General features: G+C 41.9%; 3 protein-coding genes across 3 annotated transcripts; 2 read left to right on the top strand and 1 right to left on the bottom strand.

The window, feature by feature from the left end:
* Positions 1 to 154: 154 nt before the first annotated feature.
* On the top strand, positions 155 to 973 carry K441DRAFT_678022 (uncharacterized protein; the record flags this gene model as incomplete). The annotated part of the gene is made up of 2 exons (XM_067651126.1): positions 155 to 650; positions 744 to 973. The coding sequence occupies 2 exons, from the start codon at positions 155 to 157 to the stop codon at positions 971 to 973; spliced, it is 726 nt and encodes a 241-aa protein (XP_067503237.1).
* Positions 974 to 1,480: 507 nt separating this feature from the next.
* On the bottom strand, positions 1,481 to 3,422 carry K441DRAFT_564421 (uncharacterized protein; the record flags this gene model as incomplete). Its single annotated transcript, XM_067643649.1, has 2 exons — positions 1,481 to 1,622; positions 3,268 to 3,422. Coding segments are annotated over 2 exons (297 nt in total), but the record flags the coding sequence as incomplete, so codon positions are not given.
* A 1,362-nt stretch (positions 3,423 to 4,784) lies between these two features.
* Positions 4,785 to 22,038, top strand: K441DRAFT_687640 (WD40 repeat-like protein; the record flags this gene model as incomplete). The annotated part of the gene is made up of 11 exons (XM_067652110.1): positions 4,785 to 4,827; positions 4,944 to 4,967; positions 14,302 to 14,701; position 17,611; positions 19,458 to 20,107; positions 20,174 to 20,405; positions 20,442 to 21,038; positions 21,072 to 21,379; positions 21,489 to 21,702; positions 21,794 to 21,859; positions 21,901 to 22,038. The coding sequence occupies 11 exons, from the start codon at positions 4,785 to 4,787 to the stop codon at positions 22,036 to 22,038; spliced, it is 2,673 nt and encodes an 890-aa protein (XP_067503235.1).
* Between the last annotated feature and the right edge of the window lie 2,393 nt (positions 22,039 to 24,431).

Below are 24,431 nucleotides of genomic sequence, written 5' to 3'. Positions count from 1 at the left end.
AGACCCTTGGATGGAATGCGCGAACAAAGGCACGGCAGAATCCGGCGGTGAATGTCGCGGCAAGGTGAACGCGAAAGCATTTATATCCGCTGTCACTACCTATACCGCTCCATCCTTCGCAGCGCATCCGCTGAGGACTGCCCAATTCCCGACCATGTCCGCTAACACGCTCCACAACTCTCTCCTACGCCCAGCAATTCTTCATATCCTTCGTGCTGCCGGCTTTCACTCCGCACGACCTTCTGTAATTGACACCTTAGCCGATATCACTGCCCGTTACCTCTTGCTTCTGGCCTCACGAACAGCCACAAACGCTTACTGCAATCACAACACCCTGGAACCTGACATCACAGATGTGCGGATGGCTCTGCAGGACTGCGGCCTGTTAACACCCTCTTTAACAGCTGCCGAGGAAGCGTGGAAGGAAGCGCTAAGAAAGCCTCTAGAAGAATATCCCGAAAGAAATGGCCTCAGAGCTAAAGAAAGGATGAGGCGGGACGAGGAGGACACGCGGGATGTGAGGGAGTTTGTAGATTGGGTACGCGGAGCACAGAATGCCGAGATTCGAAGAATCGCAGGCTTAGAAGCTCAGAGGACTACAGAAGCCACAGATATGGAGGGCAGAGGGGATTTAGAAGACTATCTGACTGGTATGTACACTTTCCCAACCTGTCAATGCGTCGTGCTGGGGAGACTAAGTCACAGTGGTCGAGGGGACAGAAACGCTGACAAGTGTTCTACAGCTCTGATGAAGAAGCACAGCAAAACAGGCGTTGAGTCAAGATATCAAGGGACAGTACTTGGCCAGCCCGCAGAAGCAAGGCCAGTCAGGATCGAAGGAGGCCCAGTCGAGACCATCCAAGAATGGGTTTTGCGGACTCAGCAACGATCTGTGAAGCTTGACGCCCTCAAAGAGACAAACGGACACACCATGGAGTCTATCGAAACGAACGGAAATTCCACCGGTGATTGAAGCCACACAGGGTTTGTATCTTTTTGTTTTGTTCTATTGCATAGCGACGGAGTTGTATTATCGTATATCCAAGAGATAAGGGCTACGTTTCGGATTGCCCAGGCACTAGCTCCACCTAAGGGGTTCCACAGGAAGCCAGGATATTGGCAGATTGTTCGTTTTTGCATGGCCTCAAGTCCTGCCAAAGGAAAGAGTGGCTTAATGGGAGCAAAAGCTACAGACCTCTTTAGAGATGTCTAACTTGAAAGACGTTCCCGATTCACAAAGTCTTAAATGAGGAAGCATGTTTGGATTTGGAAAGCTTTTAGGTCAACATCGCTTCGAAGAACCAATGAATCAAGAAATCGAGACGGAAATAGAATTTCTGCCCTCACTCATCTACTGATGCAATCTGCATAGGTATCGTTCAATCTTTGCAGAATAAGTACAGCCAGAATTTTCGCTCACGGCTGTTCATATCCTCGGATTCTTTCTCCTAAAAGCCCCCACTGATTACAAATGGTTTACTCAATCTGAGGTATTTAGACAGTTGTCTTTACCCACTAGATTCGCAGGTCCCCCTCGCAGTCCCAACGCACCTCCATCGTCGACGATCTTCTCACGTTGCTGTTTCATCGCCTCTCGGGCCGGAGCTTGCTCAGCTTTCTTCCTATTATAGTATTGACACATTAGCTACTGAAACACATGAAGCGACGGCCTCTTCCTCCTTCAATATTTGGCGCCACATAAGAACCACACATGGAATTTCAGATAAAGTTTCGTGTGAATTCCCCCGCGCCAGTCATGGATGCGAAAAGGCCTTTAAAAGAAAGGATGCTAGGCTTAACCACGAGCGGAAGACACATCCTGAATTGGGTTGAAGGCCTATAGTTCCAAGGAAGCCGTGAGCAATACTATTTCCACTAAACAAGGCCATTATGGAGTTATATGCCTCCGACGGATCACACAATTTGCAATATTCCCTAGCAATGGCTAGTATTATTTAGTTTGCTTATACAATCCCTTCTATTAGAGTAATTGGTTCCATTATTTTCGGAGAAATATTACGGTAGATGTGGTTATTATAGCTTATGGGAGGGCTTGGGGCTTGGGGCCTTCTAATCTCTCTAGCTCGTTCGTTACCCAGCATTAAGAGGCTTAGGTGTCTGGGGGATGGCGTAAGGAGCCACAAGGTTACGAGGAGAGGATTTACTGATGGGGTCCGCGAGCATGTTGGTGAAGGTTTGGTACTAGTAACTCTAGAGATGTTAGTATCCACGTTTGTTTAAGGAGGTGGATAGGTGTTTTTTTGGGTTAGAGGAAGAGGTGAAAGGAAGCTGTATAAAAGCTATAAAAGCGTGGGTTTTGTGGTGGTGCCCAACTACTAACCGAAGCGGATTTTTATTTCTCAACAACTTTTACGGTGGCGTTTATCTGGATACCTTTATTCTAGATTTCTTCTGTAACGATATAACGTAAAAGAGGCGTTAATATAATTAGATGGATTAATTTAGTCTTCTATTCCACTTAATAAGGTTAATGGGCCTATTACAAGAAATTGCGGCATAAGACACATACAAGGGGAGCAGACGCCCCCCTATTAGCACCCGTGCGTATTATAGAGGATTTATTACACAAATTCGCCACCTATATTTATAAAGCTGCAGAACCTTCGAGAAGCCAAACGTACAGTATATAGCCCCTGCAAATGACTCCTGCGATGATAGAATTAGGGTATGCCGTCTCTCGTTCGTCAAAATCGAGGCCCCCCCCCCCTCCCCCTCCGGAACTCGTTGTATGCGTCGCCCAATCCATATAGGCCTCTAGGGATGCACCTTACCTATAGAGAACGTCTTCAGATCTTCTCGTTATATCGATTTGGACGTCGACGTTACTGCACGATCGCATCGTCCTTAAAGCTTCCATATTCAACCGTCTATAAAGCTTTTCAATTGTGCTCCAAGACACCAAGAAAGTACCTAGGTCGACGTCCTATCCTTCTCAGCGGGAGGCTTTAGAAAGGTATACGTAACTTAACAGCCAGAGGAGAAGTACTTAGGTAGCTACTGCTTCCCTAAGTTCCGTGGCTATAGCTCCTAGATAATACAAGGGACGATATCCTTATGTAGAAAAGGTAGATTGGTGGTATTCGAAAAGGAATTAGGTAATATATTAAGCCACGTATATACGCAGCACGTGTGCCCTACTATATACGAATACAAGGACGTAGTAGAGCAGTATACGGGCAGAGGCACTGCCATTTTAATAGAGGACTTATTCGAAAGTCTGAAATACTCCTTATCTTTACAACGTACCTCTCAATGTCCGCTGTCAGATCATCTTGCTGTCCACTCGCACCTTTTCGTCCGTCTTCTCCTTCCACTACACCTCTGACCTTGCCTTCCCCTGGTGCAGCTATCTGCTCTCCATCCAGCTCATTATGCCGACCTACATCTTCTACCGTCTTTCCCAGGGTTTGATATGATTCAGCGGGTTGTTTGGAAGCAGGTTTTCCAAGGGTAGTATATGCTTTTGATAGAGTTGGCTAGGATGGGTCAATAGGATCGAGGTCGGACATTTTGGTCGTGCGTGAAGTTGAGAGATATGGCTTCGATGTAATTGAGCCCGGAGGCAGGCGTGTCAAAAAAGGATATCTTTTCGATCGAGGTGGTGTTGATATGGGAATCTTGACTTGGTGATGGCAATCTTTCTACATTGGCATAACGTCGGTGGGGCTGAAGCGCCAAGATTCATCGGTCTTCTCGACACCACCCTTCTCGCCTGAACTGTGCCCCACTAAGGGGGGTTTCGATGAACTGACGGAAGGTATCTGATGAAAGGTAAAGCTAATTTTTTAGTGCTTACATATACGATTAGCTCGACTTTCCGGCAATTGGTCAAGTAGGGGTTTCGATAGAGAGCAATTCTTGCCTCCCACCAACTTGACGGTTCGATCAACTTGGCGCGCGGGATCAAAAGACATAGTGGCAAGGATCAACTGTGCGAAATTTGGAGTCGCTGGCTGCTGTTAACAAAATAGGGGGCTGGTTTAAAGTTCTGATGAAAATATCCATCAAAACTTTTGATATTTGCCAAGAATCGAATCTGACGGAAGGCCCTACTAACTATATACCGCTAGTGCGCGAAGATCGCCTCGATTCGAGTTGCATTACCTTCCGTCAGTTCATCGAAACCCCCCTACTGGTCAACCGGTATAAATATTCCTCTAAAATAGTATCATACAGCATGTCACTGTTATTTATTTACATCAGATATACGCACCATAAGATCAAGCTATTCCGCATTATCAATCTATTTGGTAATGTGCAACTAGTACGAATCAATTTCTCCCGCTTCACAACCAAACTCTCCAGGACGCCAGAGACGACGAACGCACCTTAAAAGAAATTTCGCGTGCTCAATATAGCGCCTGGCGCAGCCGCTCCTGAATAGGGCTTTCTGCCGCTTAGGTGGACACATTACTTTCTCTCCTTCCTCCGCCTCTTCTACTTCATCCTCCACTATTCGCTTCTTCGGGTTCATTCTCTCCACCAGCATCTCCTTGCTTGTCAACTCAACACCCGTTCCAGTCTTACCAAGCTGACGCGGTCCAAAACGAGCGATGAAATCCCACTGCCGTTGCTTGGAGATCGTTGTTATATATGCTTCCAATTCTTCCCTGGTGGTGAACTCAGACCGCCTGCCCTGCTTCCAACGATATCCAAAGGGATTCTCTCCACCACCAGTTGTCGTGATCTATCCCAACATCTCTTGTATATCTGATTCTTGCATCATCACGTAAGCCGGCCGAACCTTCTTGACCTTCTTCTCCATGAACGCATCAGCGACCTGGCGGATAATCGTCATTTCGAAGTGTGGGTATAAGCAGGAGTTGCACTACCGGCTGAAATCCCGTCATCCAGATCATAGTCAATCTTCAGTCAGAGTGTCGAGAGTCATCTCGCTTGCCAGATACTCGCAGAGTTTGCAGCTGAACGCGCAGCCACAGTTGGATGTAGATCCAGGCTCCAGTGTTGGCGATTCGATTGTCATCTGAACCCCATCTGGGATAGATCGGAGAAATTTGATGGCCATCGTTGCATGTATGTCAAGATGTAGAACGTTGTTTCCAAACAGGAATGTGAGGACTTCGTTATAAGTTTGGCGGGCTGCTTGTAGTATGCTTAAATAGATCGTAACCTGAGGTTTGGTTCTGAGGGATGTGGAGTCCAACCTGGCGTCGACATTCAGGAATCAAGGGCGGTGGAAAGAGGCCGAAAAGCTGGACGTTCAAGAGGGTACTTGGGGTGGAGCATCCTTTCACGCTGAGCAGCATGGCTAACCTGGCGTCGACGTACAGGAATCAAGGGCGGTGGAAGGGGGCCGAAGAGCTAGTGGTGTAAGTAATGGGGACGTTAAAGAGGGCGCGTAGGGGGAGCATCTAGACACGCTCACTCGCATAGCTAACCTCGCATTTACGTTAAAGTCCTAAAGTCGTAATTGTGGGGGTTCGGTCGATTTGAACTGAATCAATTGGTAGCCTATGTATAAGAATTCCAAACTAAAGAAGGAGAATGGTAAAGGGGGTTACGAAATATACTCCTTGCTAAGAATTAGAGTGCGGCAGAATATGGCAGAACTTAGCGATGAGCGTCACTGCGCCGTAACAGTAACAAGAAGACTATTTCACTAATATAAGAATACTTCTAGCTATAGAAATAGATCCTTAGCCCTTAGCATCCTTACAGAGATACCTAAATAAGTAGTAGATGGAGAATGTAGTCATAGGACTGTAAAGCGACTTTATTTTAGCAAATCTAAATATTCCACCAAAAATTTCACTAAACAAAAAAAATCCACATTATATGATGTACCCATCTAGTCCCCAACATATTAACCACTTATCTCCTTCGAATTTTTTTAAGAGCTTTCCATAAGCGCCTAGGTGTACAAGATCCGAACCACCCACAAACGCTGAGAGCAAAGGAGAAGCAGCAAGGGGCATTAGGGCGCACTGCTTAAACCGAGCAGCCAACATCATACACCTGAAGCGACTGGCCCGAAGCGGGCGCCGGCACTGAGGCAGCTGGGACAGCATAGAGGCGGCAGATATCAGCGCCGCCAGGCGTGAGTGTTCCGAAGCAGAAGCTGGAGAAGACATGTTAGCGCTAAGCTTATAAACCCGAAGAGCCCCAAGTATAAGGGGCGCCGAAAGAGCTCACTCACCTCTCGCACGAAGGATCCGCAGTGCACTTCGCCTTGCACTCAGGTAGGGTATCAATACCAGCCGGCGCAGAAATCGGCTGCGCGTTAGACGGCCCACTCGGCGCCCCGCCGCACGTATTGCGGGCCACCAGCTCCCGCCTCTAATGATTGCCCGCAGGCGTCGTCGTCTTGCTAGGGTTGCTCTCGCCCCCCGTGTTGGCGCTAGTTTGCGTATTGTCGCCAGTTTGCGTATTAACACCAGTTGGGTTCTCAGCCGTCGGCATGACAGTCGGGACGGAGGCGCATGCCTTGTCGTACGCAATTAGGTTGGCGCTGGACTGCGTCGGGATGGCGGACGCGGCGCAGGGGTACAGCAGGCACTTAATATCGTTGTCAACCATGCCGAAGAGGAAGGACAGGCACGAGCTGTTGGCGTCGCAGTCGCTCAGGCATGCGGCTGCGTTCTGCGGGCCCGAGGGCTGGGAGAGAACCATCTGTTGCGTATTGCTGCCGCTGGGGGCCTTGCCACAGACTTGGTCACGGGCGGAGAGGAGTTAATCCATTGGGAGGCAGGAGGAGAGGGAGATAAAAGAGGAGGCAGCGAGGAGGATGGTAGAGGAATGCATTTTAATGGGTAGGTTAGGTGGAGTAGTGTTTTTAAATAGATTGAAAAATTGGAAAGACTGAAGCTTGAGCTTAAAGAAAGACTAGAATGATGTTCACTGTAGAGGATTGCTGTTGCTGTGTGGATTTGATGCTTCTGGAGAAACCTCATCCTCTTTATAGCCTCTATACTTCACCTAAGGATATTAGAAGGGATAGGAAGACGCGTTCATCCACGTCACTTACCCACCGCTTGAGTATTTTCTGCTCATACTTTAGTAAAGCTTGCGCCTCAGTTACGTACATCAAGTGGACAGAGCGTACAAGGTAGAGCATTGACGATATATATCCCTTGCAACGCTGGCGTCTAACGAGAGTTGGTCCGTGCGCAAACACCATTTTCAAATGTCCGCAGACGCGTCCATACAATTATATAGAAATATAATTAACCACCATGCCTTCCAATCGCGCCTGTAGAATTCCATTCTGCAGAAAGGACGAGTGCTAGGGCTTATATATTACATGACTCTCTACCAAAAATCAAGCTCGTACAGCATTTTATATACATATCAAAAGCTTCAAATATCTCATCACGGCTCATTTATCCTAACGATTTGATTGGCTAATCCTTATCGATAACCGTTGGACGCGAAGCAGCGTTGCAAGGGATACTTAAGGGCCAATCACCGTATTCGGCGAAGATTCAAAAATAGAACCAGTCAAAACATGCGCCGCTTCGCTTTTTAATTACGACAGCAGTAAGTAGTGAAACGGACTACGTAATTTCCCTTCCCCTCAGTTAACTCTCTAGCAAGATACACTGACTCGACGCACAATAAAATTGGAGAAGTTACGTATTAAGAGCTATTGCCCCGCTACGTATGCATTTTAACTCGCATTAAACTTAGGTAACGGTAGAGGGACACCCCCTAATTGATACGCGGACACCCCCCCAATTGACTTTAATTCCTTCCTAATTAAGTTAGAATACCACGTGAATTTAAGTTGTTTGCATCTATATCGCGAAAATCAAATTATTAAAATGTAACTTATATAATAATTTGGGCTTGCTTTATGGGTGTTAAGAAAGGGCCTCTAGTCTTTTAGAACAAGTAGGAATAGGGCAATATTACGGCTTAAGGCTTCTAAGATCACATTTACTCAAGCCTAAAGAACTTCTACGAATGCTATAATAAGAGTATTATATATATATTAACGCCCAACAGCCGTTCGATCCTACCCTATCTATTATATAAATGGACGGCGCGCCCGTACACAAAGCTCAATCTACTAAAGCTAGATTCGCGGCTGGCCAAATCCGAATACTTGATTGGCCCCTAAATAGCCCTAATCTTAACCCAATTGGCTCTTTGGAAGATGATGAAGGAGCGAATTGCCCAGCGTCGTAATATGTCGGACGGACAAGTCACTAAGAAGAACTCTGTCTATTGAATGTGGCTCTAGAGCCTCTATAAATACATAAGGAAAATAGGTAGTAGACTACTTCGCTGACCGTATCGTAAACCGAGTCGTAGACCGTGTCGTTAACCGAGTCGTTAACCGAGACAGTAGTAAGACATACGAGAACAAGGTGGTGAGTCATAAGGTGATACCTAAGAGTGACCTCAATGGTTAACACACCCCCCCAGCTGCTTAGTCTTGACTGAGCAGCTAGATAGAAAATAAAATGAAAAGTCATAATAGGTAATTTAGTGTTAAGTTTTAAAGGAAATCCTCTATAGTTACCTTACCTAATATCATTTAAATTAAATTAAATTAGATCCTTAATATTAATAAGATTTAACTATTAAATAAACGCCTTATGCTTCTAACGCGGTAGGGCCTTTATTAAGCCGTCTGCGACTATAGCAGCTATAGACGTCCAATTAATTTTAATTTAGCTATTACGTACTTCTTAGTGAAGCCAGTAGTAGTGTATATTAACGTATTAAAGCTTTATAGTAAGCTCTTGTCTGTCCTTTGTAAGCAGTCTAATTATCTATAGATTATCGCAGCTAATTATTTGTTCCTTATCTAAGGATAATTTAATTTCCTTAAAGAAGCAACTCTACTAGATTAACTCCGTTCCTATATAAGACAGAGCTATAAGCTCTACCTCCGTACTTAACTTTATTACTATTATCTGCTTAATAAAGCGCTAATTAATTACCCCTCTAAATAGGGTAAACAAGTATCCTTCTATACTGCGTCTACTTATTAAATTGTCTCCGAACGCCGCGTCGCTTACTCCTATAAAAGCTTAGCTTCCTATATTCTAACCTAAGTATTTAATTATAAGGGTCTTATGCTAATATAGGTAGGTAATTGCTTATTAAGCTGCGGCGTTATATAGAGGTAAGGGATTGCGTAGGAACTCTAATAGCTTACCTAAAGCTTTAGCTATATCGGGTCTTATAATATAGGTTATATAGAGTAGTGATCTAACTATCCTTTAGTAGACGTAGATGTCCTATTTTAAAGCTTCCTCCGGGTTAGGTAGGAGCTCGTTAGTGCCTATAGGCGTACTAACTAAGCGTATATTAGTTAGGTAAAATGCATTAGTAATCTTTTTAATATAGGAGTTTTAATAGAGCCAAAGCTTTCTTTAAGTTCTGTCTTTTATAATTCGAATTTCTAGGAACTAGGATAGGTTACCTAAATCCTTTATCTTATACTTCTTTATTAGTACTTCCTTAAAGCTCTAGAACTCTAATCGATTTTCTTTAGTAAAGGCGACGCAGATATTATCTACGTAAAAGAATACAATTAGTAAGTTATTGTGGTAGAGACACAGCTTACCACTAACGGGCTTTAACCCTAATTTGACGAGCTAATTACTAAAGTCGTTGTGCTAAAGACGTGGCGATTATTAAAGTCCATAGAGCGCTCTACGTAGTAGTAGACATTTGCCCTTAATAGTAAATCCATCTAGACATTTAATATAGACGATTTCGTTAATTAGGCTATTTGCGAATACGTTAACAGCATTACCCTACTAGACGTCTAAATTAAATACTACAATAATTGCTGCGAGAGCTCTAAAGACTTTAGCTGCCAAAGTTGCTGCATATATATCCTTATAGATTAACTATTATAGATTACCTCTCACACAAAGTCAAGCTTTAAACTTCGTAAGATATCTATTAGTATCTATCTTATAGGTAAATACCCAGGTAATAGGTACCGTTTTAATAGATTAAGTCTTATCTACGATTTTAAATATTCCACAATTATCTAGATCCGTATACTCCTTTATAGCAGCTACTAGAAATTCTGCCTTATACTAGTGTCTTATAAGCTCCTTCTAGTTCTTAGGTAGAGGTAAAAGCTTATCGCGGTATATTTTCCTTTAATATTTAAGCCCTACGTAAAAGGCTGCTTAAAGCGGTTAGAAGGTGTCTATTTCTTTAAGGTAAGTTAAATAAGCTCCATATTATTTAGGTAGCTTCTTTAATCTTCTTCCTTCAATTATATTATCCTTAGAGACCTTAGCTATATCTCCTTCCTTTAACTCCTTCGGGTTAATTTTAACGTATTTAAAACCGGGGCGTTAATAGGTAGAGGGTACGGAGGATTTAGAGGTGCTTAAGGAGCTTAAGGGACCTGTATTTATAGGATTTAATTAAGGTTTTAGCATTAGTTCTAGTATAGGAAGGCCAGGTAGAGGATCGTCTTTTAAGGTATCTACTATAATTAAGTTATCGCCTTAAGTGTCTATCTACTCACAGTTAACAATTTATCCTTAATTTCCACTAGAATCCACCTGTTAATTTCTATTAGTACTTACTCAAATTTTATTAAAAATCTCATCTTCCTTATTTATATCCTTATTTAAGTCTTCTTAAAGCGTCCTATCGAGGTTAATTACATTAATTACCTCTAGCATTTAATCGGCTTTCTCTTAAAGCAAATTTGCAAGATCTGGCTTACTATCGTTATAGACAAGTCGCTTATTAAACATAACGTCTCTTATTTAAATTACCTTCTTTTCGCTTAGTATATATATTTAAAAGATATTCGTTAAATTATACCCCACTAGATACCTAATATAGGCTCTAGGAGCAAGTTTTTAAGTACGTAGAATATTATATTTAAGTAAATAGGCTCTATAGCTGTAGGCACGTAAGTAAGCTATATTTAGCTTAGCTGGTAAGAGACCTATTACTAACTAAAGCTTTTTAAAGGGCGTCTTCTAGTTAAGCCGTCGGCTTAGTGTCCTATTTATTACATACGCTACTACTTTAAAGACTTTAGGCCAGAGTTCCTCTAGTAGTTATACTTTAATTCGCATATATTAAGACTTCATTATAATCACCCCCCCAGAACGTTCCGCAGGACTATTCTATTCTAGTATACTTAGAGCTAAGTACTCCACCATAATACCTTTTTTGGCGGTCTAGTTATTAAATTTGCCTCTAAGTAATAACTTATTATCTATATAAATAATAACAACTTTAAAGCTATAGCGTCGCTCAACTACATTACAATATTTAATAATTACTTAGGTGGTTAATAACTTCTATACAAACATCTTAACCTTATTTATTTAAACTAAATTATTAAAGAAATGGATTATGTACTTATATCCATTATAGGCTTTAATTCCCTAAATTAAATCTACATATATATAGAAGAAAGGCCTTATTACCTTATCTATAGGTGCTTTTCTTAATATAATTTTATAAGCTTTGCTAACTGCACAAGTCTTATATTTAATTGTCATAGGGCCTTATAGAATCGCCCCAGTTACTTCCTTAGGCAATCGCTTAATAGCAGTACTTCCTATATATCTAAGTCAACTATGCCAAAGTCGTCCATCTACCTTTTAATTTAGTAGAGGATCCGTTAATTAAGCCGCGAAGGACACATCCTTTATCTTCGGCTTTAATTCGTTATATTCGAGGGTTATCTAACCGTGGTAATATCCGCAATATACGAACTTCTCACCACCGCGACGGTAGAGGTAGTTGCCCTTATTATGCTAAAAGACACCCTTTTTATTAAGTCTGTAATTATAAACTAGATTTGTGTAAAATCCTAATATATACGCAGCGTTAATAAGATAGATCTTCTACTTTCCTAATAGGGTAATAACTATAACTTCAGCTATTCTAAAGCCTTTAATATTTTCTATACCAGATCTAGTATATAACTGTTTACTAGCCGGTCGGATATTACCTATAAATCTTGCTCTATTGTTAATAATATATAAGGTTATTACAGGGTCTAGAATTACGCTATTATAGAGAGCGTAATCTAATGCAATATAAGCTCCTGCTTAATATACTACAAAGCTTCCGTATAGTTTACTAGGTAAGCTCTTCTACTCTATATTCTCTACATTCTCTAGCTTCTTATTAAATAAGGCTTAGCTCCTTAATCGGTCGATTAAGGCCTTAAATTCGGGTAAAGCCTTAGCAAGCTTCTACTCTACTAACTGCATTTTTAAATCGTTTAGTTTCCAACCTAACGGTCGAATTAACTTAATAAGGTAGAAGCATTTCCTCTATAGGTATAGTAATCCGTATAAGCACGGCTTTATCCATTCCTTTTTATCTATTTTTCTTAAAGAATTAGCTTCTGATTTAGTTTCTAATTTATCTTCTAATTTAGGCTTATTAATTAGCTCTCCTTTAAAGCTAGCTATATAGGAGCTATACTAGCTCCTCGCCTTCTAAGCTAAGTCCAATTAACGATGATTTCGGTAGACCTTAATAATAGATTAAAGGGTAGGTAGACTTTCCTTCTTCCTCTTAAGGTTCTATAATTCGTTTTTCTAGTATTCTAACTATCCTAATAAGGTAGATTCAACGGTATATACAAAGTCCTTAACTGGTCGATTGCTATCTACCTTAGGTAATTTAACCTTCTTACAATCATTATATACCTTCTCCCACTTACGGAGCCACTTCTTAATATTCTAACTCTTTAGGGCTTTCTTTATTTTTAAATATTAGGTAGCTAAATTAACCTTCTAAGCGTCATTAGTCGGAGTAACTACCTCCTTAAGTGACATAAGGACATTATAGACGGTATTTCCTTTAAAGGTATAGTTAATGTAGTTACGGGATATTATGCTGATAATATAGGTACATAGAAACTTAAGGGCTGCTTCCTCTTTCTTATACCGCTTATAAGTACGGTTATACTGTTTTCGCAAAGCTTAAAGCTCCTCCTTCTCGCCTTTATTAAGGGCTAAGAACGTAGTCTTCTAAGGATTAATAACTAATAGTAATGGCTCTAACGGTGCTCTGTGTCTAGGTAGATCATTTTTCTTAATATCTGGATCGATGTACTCCTATATATCCTCACCGTCGGCTTAATACTTAATAACACCAATCTATTGGTCCCAATCGTTTAGGCCTACTAGGATTACAGTGTGCGTCGTAATAAGGGTTTCGGATTGTTAAGAGGACATATTAAGGCCTCTACTGTTTAGTTGACGATAGGGTAATTAGGGTTTCAAATCAAAGATGATGCAGTAGATAGCCCGGGCTCATAACTATCAGACGGACAAGTTACTAAGAAGAACTCTGTTTATTGAATGTGGCTCTAGAGCCTCTATAAATATATAAGGAAAATAGGTAGTAGACTACTTCGCTGACCGTATTGTAAACCGAGTCGTAGACCATGTCGTTAACCAAGTCGTTAACCGAGACAGTAGTAAGATATACGAGAACAAGGTGGTAAGTCATAAGGTAATACCTAAGAGTGACCTCAACGGTCGACATAATAAGCCTCGTACGGAGGAGCAGATGCAATAGGCAATTCGGGAGGAGTGGGATAAGATTACACAAGAAGATCTATACCGACTCGTCGCATCTATAGGGCAACGCATACGCGACGTAATTGCAGCCGAAGGGGGCACTACTAAGTGGTAGGTTTAGGTGGGAGCTTAAAGGAATTAGACACTCGTTTGGCAATTTAACGATTGCTTAATTGCTCCTCCATAGAAATCAATATATAGGCAAAATCCCTTATAATCGTTTGATTTAAAAGCTTTATTTAATTTTGATATGGGCGTTTTTTTAAGCGTGCTGATCTGTCGGAGATTAACCCTATTTTAACTAGTAAAACAGGCGGCGTTCTCCGAACGATCGGCAGCGCTAAAAAGGCACTTTCAGCCGGATGTGTACAGCATCTCTTCAATTCCGGTGGTTAGCGCAGCCACTCCCGCACGGCCTTTTTGTAGGGGAAATTTTGGTATTTTTGCTGTTTAAGGGATGGTTGACAAAACACGCTAACCACGAGATGCGCCAGGATGCTGTACAGTCAGATCCTGCTTCAATACAGTACGTATAATGCAAGTACGCTGACAGACGCTAAATCCTTACGCTAAGACGCGGGGCTGTCGTCCTCACTCCGCATAGCGAGACTTCCGGAATGTATATTCATAAAGGTTGAGTGCCTTCAAAGCTTAGAGCTATATATTTTTTCGTGATGGGACCGTCATGCTTCCGAAATTTAAAGACACGTAGTTGGTCGTGCCGGAACAGGGGGGAATAGCAATGACTAATTATAATGCGGCGTGGTCGTCATAGACGCACTGGACGAATACGAGCAAGAAGAAGATATTCAAGCAATTCTTCAGCTGCTTGCTCAGACGAAGGGTATTCGGCCGGTGTCGTTGCAAGTCCTAGTAACGAGTAGACCAGAGCTCCCCATTCGTCTTAGCTTCAAGCGGATGCCGAACGGAACATACGAAGACCTGGTCCTTCACGAAGTTCCGAAGAGAATCATTGAACACGACATACGTCTCTTCTTGGAGCATGAGCTCAATGCAGTACAACGGGAGCGCTTGCTATCCTTAGGCTGGCCTACAACAGATCAGATCCAGGCCCTGGTCGAGCTAGCTGTGCCACTGTTCATCTTCGCTACCACAGTGTGCCGATATATCGGCACCAAAGGAGGTGATCCTAAAGAATATTTAAATATGGACATGTCTATGTGGCTAAGCGAGCACTGCAGCAGCACCCCTGCATCTCAGCAACACTAACATCATCAACATTCATAAAATTAAGCCTTGCTTACTTGCTTTCCATATTAGTCTCATTTAAGAGCTAATGCCTTATTTACTTAATTTCTAATAATTAATTGTTACTGTTAATAACTTAATAACTTATATACTCGTCTAAACCTTTATAAATTATCCGTAAAAACCTTAAAAACTTAACTAATAACGATATACTCGACGAGCTAAACTCCTTAGAGGTTACCTACTAGTCTTCCTTACCTTCCCCTATACCTTTAGGCGATACGCTAGTATTATAGTCTCTATCCTCTATAATGGCGCCTCTCTCCGTAGCTTAATATAAGACTTTAGCTACTAAAAAAGCTAAAAAATAGCTCTAGTAACTATATAAGGAGGATCTAAGGATTAAAAGAGCTTAGGTAAAGAAGGTTAAAAACTAGGTAACTAACTAAAAAATAAGACTTCTTTAGGAATAAAAGGACTATACTAAAATACTACACGTTTAAAAAAAATAGGAAGATTGGGCGACTAAACTCTATATATTAAGCCTCGCTATAGTAATAGTAAGATTAGCTACAGCAGTATTATCCTTAACCCTAATTAATAAACTAGGTAAGTTACTCCCATCTATAGCTAATATCCTAAATATTTTTCTCCCTAGTGTCCCAAATAAAGAGATACTTAAGGTATTTTAGGGTACTTTTTTACCTAATAACCTCTCTTGCCTCCAGATACACTAGCTCTAATTTAAGCCTTAGAATAATATCCTTATTATTAATAGCATCCTTTTTATAAAACTAAAAAAAGAAATAATAAAGGACTACTTATCTGTTAAAGTGTGGGTAGAGGGCTTCCTTAACTATATAATAATTTTAATCGTTATATATAAGAATCTTTTAGTAAATCTTATTCCCTAAATACTTACCTTCTATAATTAAGTTATTTAGCTATCTACTACCTACTAAATTGCTCCCTTAATAACTATAGCCTTAAAGCACTACTCTATAGTTATTTAAAAGAACTAGTTAGAGCTAGCTAACTAGAAGATCTTTAGTAACTTTTTAGATATTTATTATAATCCTAGTACTTATAAATCCGTATCTATCTTAAAACGTATATAAGTAAGTACTAATATCTTAAGGACCTATTATAGCTTTAATAGAGGGAAGTATAACCTAGGTAAGGATTATAAGTTCTTATATACCTATAGTAAGTGCGGTGGCCTATATACTATAAGAAATTATAAGTAGTAATTACTAGAGAAAAGTATTAATAAGGAAAAAAAAGAGGAGGAAGAGGATTTTATTAAGCTATACCTATACTCTGCTAAAACCGTGCTCTACCCTTATAGTATAGGTAGGCTAAATACTATACTATTATTTCTAGTCTTTCTGCCCTCCTCTCCTCTATAGGACTCTTCTTCCCCCTTAATTATTTAAGCGTAGGGGCGTTATCTATCCCTATACCCTAGTAACCTCTAATATAATATTATTGGTATCTTAAAGTTTAGATACTAGATTAGGGTAAACCTAGAAATTAAGCTTCTTTCCTAAAAGAACTAAGCCTTAATAGCTATAAATACGGTCCTAATTTTAGAAAAGATTAGCGCCAATCTAGATATAGGTAGGATTATAATAGTAATATTTCCTATTATATCCTTGCCGCTAGGTTTAGTACCTAAAGCGGATAGGGGATAGCGCCGTATTTATAACTTATTCTTACTATTTAGCTAATTTATTAATAACTTAATCCCTATAGTATTTGCTATACTATAATATTTAATAGTTAATTAGGTTCTCTAATACATTATATATATAGGCTGTAGTTATATAATTATTAAAAGGGATATTAAGAACGCCTTTTAGAACATCCTACTTTTTATTAAAGCTTAACGCCTTATAGGGTTTTTCTAGAAGGGTATGGTATATTTTAAACGTTACCTCTTATTTAGCCTTTAAACTATACCCTTTTTATTTAATCTTTTTATGGAGGGATTTTACTAGATACTTATCTAATATATCCTAAACGCCGCCTTAAAGCACTATCTAGATAACTTTATCTTTATACTCTCTAATACTTCTATTCTCCCTTAATTACTTAGTATATATAACTAATTAAGTAATAAATTAGGCATCCTATAAAACGAATTAAAGAATATTAAAGGCACTATNGCTAAAGTNCTAGGTTATATTATAGATACTNTAAAGTCTAAGCTNCGTNTTTCTNCTTTAAAANAGGCTACTATAATTAAGGAGATTAATAAAGCGTTAAGTGGTAGATCCCTAACGCTAGTTTAGAGTTAAAAACTNGCTNGTAGACTNGCTTANAGCGNCTNGGTAATTAGGCTTAGGNNTTTATATAANNGCTNTATCTAGGAGTTTATCTCTACTTTTATAAAGGTAGGTAGTTATTCTTACTAATAGCTAACAGCTGAACTTCGCTAAGACTTGTTATAGTAAAGGGATACTCTTACCCTTTTAAATGGTATCCTCTTCTTTAATAATACGGATTAAAAATAATTCTATCTCTTCTTAGATATATCTAGGATTCTTAGTTATAGGGCCTTCTTCTTTTTTTAAGGATTCTTAAGGAACAATATAGCCGCCCTATTTAGTATCTTTACCCTAAGATAATTCTTTAAGCTGCTACCCTAATATAGAACACCGCCTTGCCCTAATTAATAAGTAGGAGGTCTAAGTAATTACAACCTTATTCTAGCTCTAGGTAATATAATAGAAGTATAGCTTAGTTTATATCTATATAGATAATATAATAGCACTCTTAGGATTCTAAAATATAGTGGTAAAAGGACTAGGTAATTACCCGCTCCGTAAAATCCTTTAATTAGCCGCAGCCTATAATATTACGCTCTATATAGAGTAGGTTTTCTCTATAGAAAATAGGCTAGCTAATACTTTATCTTATTTTAATTATAATAGGGTATTATTACTATACCCGCATTAGGATACTTTTAATTTACTATTACTATACGCTTCTTTATTATATTTAATCTAACGCTAAAATAGGAGACCTAGTTCCTCTTAAAGACCCCCTACCTAATTTCTAGATTAAGGTAAAAGCCCCCTTAGAATACTTCGGCTAACTATTATAGTATAGCCTCTTTAATGGAATAAGAGATTTATACTATTCTATAATTAAGAGTTAGGAGGGCTACTATAACTTTTACGAAGCGGTAAAGTACCTAGCGCCCCTCTACTACCTAGGAGAATAGATTACCTAATAGATCTTTAGTAATACTAGTTTAGAAATAAGCTATATTAAGCCTACTATAGTTAAAGCCTATATCTCCGTAATTTAATCCCACTATATTAACGCTAATTATAACACCTCTATCTTTAATAATCCTATTATTAAAAGGATCCTAGACGGTATAACATCTATAAATCCCTCTACTACGGCTAAAAGATTACTAATTACTAAAGATATCCTTACCTAATTAGTTACCCTAAATGCCTAATCTATTAAGGATCTTAACTTTAATATTATTGTTACTACGGCCTTTACGGGATTCCTTTATCTAGGCAAGATTACCTATACTAAGGCTTAAAAAGATAGCTACGCTTTCTCTGCTATAAAATATACTAGAAATAATATAACGCTAGTAGAGGACTATATAATATTATGTCTAAAGCGTAGTAAAATGAATATTAATTATTAAGGAGTCTTAATTATAATTGCTGCTTTAGGGTAACCTAAATACGCAGTTTAAGCTATAAAATACCTATTTAAAAATAACCCCTAAACTAAAAACGCCCCTCTCTTTTACTTTAAGAGATTAGCCTTTATAAGCTATATAGTTAGAAATAAGCTAAAGTATAAAGTTGCCGCTCTTAGCCTTTACTCTAAGCTCTATAATAGATACTTATTTTAAAAAGGTGCTGCTTAATATACTTAAGATAACGGTTTTATAGACGGCTAAATATAGTAACTGGGCCGGTGGTCCTTATAAGCGTTTTAGCTTTACTATTTATTATCCCTAAAAAACCTATTCTAGCTAAGTATAAACTTCTAATATAGAACACTAATACCGTTCTTATTATTACTCGCCCTAGATATAATAGGTAAAGGTATTTAGGCATAACGGCGTATAGAAGTACCTATTTTAGCACTCTAATATATTAACTTAAATCTCTTCTTTCTCCCCCTTTTTTATTTTTTATTTTTTCTTTCCCCTACTTTACCTTATATAGTACGGGCGCTGCACTTCTAGGTCTATAGGCATTATATTTAGTTAAGGCAGGGCAATCCTCTATAAATAGCCTTATAAATATACCTATTCTTAATTAATGCCTTTAAGCCCGTACCTACTAATTAGATTAATTAATCCTCTTCTCCATAAGCGTATAAATAATAGATGGATATATCTATATGGCTAAGCGAGCACTACAGTAGCACCCCTATATCTTAGCAATATTAATATTATTAATATTTATAAAATTAAGCCTTACTTGCTTGCTTTCCCTCCCACCCATACCTTTTTCTTTAGTTGCATATTTTGGGCTTTATAAATAGATACTGCAGCGATATACTTGCGCACGGGTCCATGGGTATTACGTTTAGTTAAGGTAGGGCAATCCCCTGCAAATGGCCTTGCGAATATACCCATTCTTAATTAATGCCTTTGAGCCCGTACCCACCAATTAGATTAATTAATCCTCTTCTCCGCAAGCGTGTGAATAATAGAAGGTTCTAAAGTATCGAAAGTCGACTTTTTCGCAACTTGATCTAACTTATCTCCCTGTTCTAGACCAGTTACTTACTTCACAGGAGGAAGAAGACAAGGAAACGTGGCTTCACGCGTTCCGAGAACTAGTGGGCAGTGTTGTCGTTCTTTACAGTCCTCTCTCTGTTGCCTCACTTGCAAACCTTCTACAAATCCCGCAGAAGCAGGTCAAATGCCGGCTAGACTCTTTGCACTCTGTTCTCAATGTTCCTGACAGCGAGGATGTTCCTATCAGGCTCCTACATTTGTCCTTTCGCGAATTCCTTGTTGATCCTCGAAAACAAGGAAGGAACTTGTTCTGGGTTGACGAGAAAGGCACACACCAGAAGCTCGCGTCTCATTGCCTTGAGCTCATGTCTAAACCAAGTGGCCTGCAACAGGATATGTGCAGCCTCGTAAGGCCCGGAGCTTTGCGGAGTGACATAGATGAGGAGACGATCGCTAGCAATCTGCCACCTGAATTGCGGTACGCGTGCCGTTACTGGGTACACCATCTCGAGCAGAGCCAGCAGCAGCTTAACAACGGGGATTTGGTGCACCTGTTTCTCCAGAAGCACCTTCTCCATTGGCTTGAAGCCATGAGCCTTATCAAAGAGACGAATAAATGTGTCCGCTTACTTGAAAGGCTTCAGTCACTTACAAACGTACGAAGCCTTAAAACATTCTTTTGTCAGTACTACACTTACCTACAATGTAGTCACCCACAAATACTATCTCAAGCTTTCTTCGCGACGCGAAACGATTTGTGTTACGATTTCAAGTGCTCGCAGATGCCCCTACAGATCTATTCTTCGGCGCTTGTTTTTGCGCCAGAGACGAGCACTATCCGACAGACTTTCGTAGACCAAGTTCCGGAGTGGATTGGGATGCTATCCAAGAGAGAAGCAGACTGGAACCTCTGCTACAGCACGCTCGAGGGTCATTCCAATGTAATCAGTGCCGTCGCCTTCTCACCAGATGGGCAGTTAGTCGCATCGGCATCTAACGACAGCACAGTACGGCTATGGGAGGCAGCGACAGGGTCATGGCGTAGCACGCTCAAAGGCCATGCTGGCACGATCAGGGCAGTGGCCTTCTCCCCAGATGGCCAGCTAGTCGCATCGGCATCTGAAGACCGGACGGTACGGTTATGGGAGACGGCGACGGGGTTATGGCGCAACACGCTTGAGGGCCATTCTAGAAATGTCAATGCCGTGGTTTTCTCGCCAGACAGACAGCTAGTTGCGTCAGCATCTAAAGACCAGACAGTACGGCTATGGGAGACAGCAACGGGGTCGGGGCGCAATACGTTCGAGGGCCATTCTAGAAATGTCAATGCCGTTGCCTTCTCGCCAGACGGGCAGCTAGTCGCATCAGCATCTGATGACAGTACAGTACGGCTATGGGAGGCAGCGACGGGGTCGTGGCGTAGCACGCTCGAAGGTCATGCTGGCACGATCAGGGCCGTGGCCTTCTCACCAGATGGTCAGCTAGTCGCATCGGCATCTAGAGACAAGACGGTACGGCTATGGGAGACGGCGACAGGGTCGTGGTGTAGCACGCTCGAAGGCCATGCTGGGACGGTCAGAGCCGTCGTTTTCTCGCCAGTTGGGCAGCTGGTAGCGACAGCATCTGAAGACAAGACGGTACGGCTATGGGAGGCAGCGACAGGGTCGTGTCGCAGCACGCTCGAAGGTCATTCTGGCACGGTCAGAACCGTTGCTTTCTCGCCAGATGGGCGGTTGGTCGCGTCAGCATCTAGGACAGTACGGCTATGGCAGACAGCAACGGGATCGTGTTGTAGCGTGCTCGAGGGTCACTCTGACTACGTTGATGCTGTAGCCTTCTCGCCAGACAGTCAGCTAGTCGCGTCGGCATCTAGGGACAAGACAGTACGGTTATGGGAGACGGCGACGGGGTCGTGGTGCAGCACGCCTGAGGGCCGTTTAGGATATGTCAATGCCGTTGTTTTCTCGCTAGATGGACAGCTAGTCGCATCGGCATCTAACGACAGCAACCGGGTCGTGTCGCAGCACGCTCGAAGGCCATGCTGGAAATGTCAATGCTGTCGCCTTCTCACTAGATGGTCAACTAGTCGCATCAGCATCTGATGATAGCACAGTACGGCTGTGGGAGGTAGCGACAGGGTCGTGTCGCAGCACGCTCGAAGGTCATGCTGGAAATGTCAATGCTGTCGCCTTCTCACCAGACGGTCAACTAGTCGCGTCAGCATCTAAAGATAAGACGGTACGGCTATGGGAGGCAGCGACAGGGTCGTGTCGCAGCACACTCGAGGGCCGTTCTCGAAACATCACCACTATTGCCTTTTCGGCAGAAGGCCGGATTCTTCGGACGAACAAAGGCGATATCCCTCTCCCCTTACCATTCATACGGATCTCTTGCTGTCAGAGTGATGAGTCGTATGCTGCCTCTGTACAACATTAGTGGATACTATTGAACGACCATCCTGTATTATGGCTTCCTTCCGAATATCGTCCGATCTGTACAGCCGTGTATAAAGGCATAGTCGTTTTGGGGCATCCATACGGCCGCGTTACGTTTCTGAAAGTGCATTCAACCTAGCTTTCTTAAGCTCATCTCCCGCGCTATACAGGAGTCTAGAAGTACGAATATGCATTTGTTGACGTAATGCGGGGTGCAGCGCAAATGCTCAGGACTCACCAAAGCACCGGCAAAGAGGACGCAGAAGAGCGAGGTGGAAGTGGCCGAAGGCGAGATCGAAGCGACGGGCCTGGAGGATTACTGCTCCGTACTATGGGTTTAATCAATAAATTGTGATGCGCTTGTCCTTCGCTATTCTAGGTGCTGTAAATGTTGCGCATCTCGACCAAGTCGAAGTAATAGGCTGTCGTCTTTCAATTTGTGAGAAATGCTCTGCGGATGCTCTTGCTACTGGACATATGCAGATGATGATGTCGATTATTCGAAATAAGGGCGGGTCGTGTTGGAAGCCGATGCTCTTCTGCACATAGGGCTCTCGTGCTCACCCCAGGAAAGGCTAGACCGCTAGCGAGAGGCTGGGCGATACGTAAAAAAACGCACTGACTAACGCCGGGTTAACATCGCAGTTATATAATGTACCGCCATGCCCGCTTTTGTTGCTCTGCCTGCTGATGTACCAACCTCTATAGCGGAGATTCGTTTTACACTACGCTCATTGTAGATAATGCCTCAAAATGCAGTAGGGAGATATAGTAGGCTTTAGAGAGTAATATAAATTAATTTTAGCAAGCGAAAATACAAGACGGCGATGTTGCGACGATAATAGCATTGCAGGGCTAAAGCACGTCGAGCGCTAAACAGTGTATAAGGCGGCTAACTTTGTGTAATCTTTTAGGTGAGACCTACGATAACTTAATTACTATCTGCATATAGCGCTGCTAGTTTATTAAGAGATATAAATGTGTGGGTGGATTTAAGTTGCTACAAAGCTAATTTATTGGCGCTGTCGACGAAGAATCCTCTTACAGCTTCGGAATTTAGCGAAAGACTACCGCCCCAGAAACCCTACGCTCGCAAATTTTATCGACGCTATCCCAGACGGCCGTTCCTCTGATACCCTCTCCCGTTTTACCCCCTCCCCGGAACCTTCATCCTTAGAGAGTCGCCACCCCGCTCACTAGACGGGACTCCTATGCCTGGCGAGCTGAGGGTTCCTCTACGGGATTTCTCACCTCCGCATCTCTACCCGGAAGGTACGGACGAGCTCGCCGTATGCATTTCCTATGAGAAGCTCACGCATTTTTTGGGTAAGGCGGAAAACCATCACCGGCTGAGGCGCTCCACGGAGGAACTGCCTGTGCCTAGTAGTATCAAGTGAAGGAAGCGCAAGCGCACTCCTGACCCATCTCTAAGCGTTGAGCGCGAAGAAGAATTCAGGATATGAGAGGAGAAGGCTCTAGTGAAAGAAGAACGAGCGGACGGCGATTTCCCGATACCACGGAGGCCAAGGTTCAATCAAGGGATTAACCAGCAACAACTGAGGAAGAGCCGCAGATCTAATGCAAGATGAAGACCATATCCTTCTCCAGCCGGGATTTGCTAAGCCGGTCCACGGCTGTTGCGAGGTTCCAAAATTCCAACAGGTCCTCACCATGCACGCTACCGATTGAGCATCATCTCGTGTCTCCCGCCTGTCTTTGAGCTGGATGGGGTAACTCCTGGTACGAAAGTAAATTAAGAGCGAGATAAGGGCAAGCCGAAATTACAACCCTAACTAGCAATTTGACTGATCCTCGCTCACACTCATGCCTGAGTTTTCTGGAGAGACAATCATGTCATGAGCGAGAGCTCACGGTGCTTCATGCTGACAAATAAGGTCAAGTCCTTGCAATAGACAATAATACATGCGCTCTGCCTAAGTAGCCGTATATGCATTAACCATGAACAAATTCTTAATGGCTAGTAGCTGCGGGCAGGAAGAGTGCTGCACAAAGTAGAGGTGAATTCAAGAGATCATTTCGCCACCCGCTGTAGTCAAGTACATATACTGTATACATCGAACTCACCACCCACCAGGCGCACAGCTCCTTAACACTCTGAGGTCAGGGTCTCCCTGTAACTATCACGTAGTTCTGATTTATCACGTGATATGTGCATTAACTACAGAACTTCTAAGCACCTTAAAATAGTGAACTTTAGATTATCCCTGGTCGTGTAGAGTTAGGAGAGGCTAAGAGCGCGGCAACATGTTTACTAGATGTTCCTAAAGGTCTGTCTTGAGGTGAAGCCAATGCCGTTATGCCACGTTCTTCTCCCATTCGAGGACCAAGAACGGACGGCGGTACGCCAAACAAAAAGTATGGGAGGAGCGCTGATGGCCGGCTCGGTTTGAGCTGGCGAGGACTGCGACGTGTCGCAGACTGACAAGGCTAACATGACTTCGTTAGGCAAGGCTGAAAAGCCATACCATATATTTTTAGGGTTGATACTATAGAAACATCCCTCTTTCTAAG

The sequence above is a fragment of the Cenococcum geophilum genome, assembly GCF_001692895.1.
Source record: "Cenococcum geophilum 1.58 unplaced genomic scaffold K441scaffold_25, whole genome shotgun sequence".
Classification (NCBI taxonomy): Eukaryota; Fungi; Ascomycota; class Dothideomycetes; order Gloniales; family Gloniaceae; genus Cenococcum; species Cenococcum geophilum.
The sequence above is the reverse complement of the archived record's forward strand: the minus strand, read 5'-3'. Positions and strand labels throughout refer to the sequence as shown.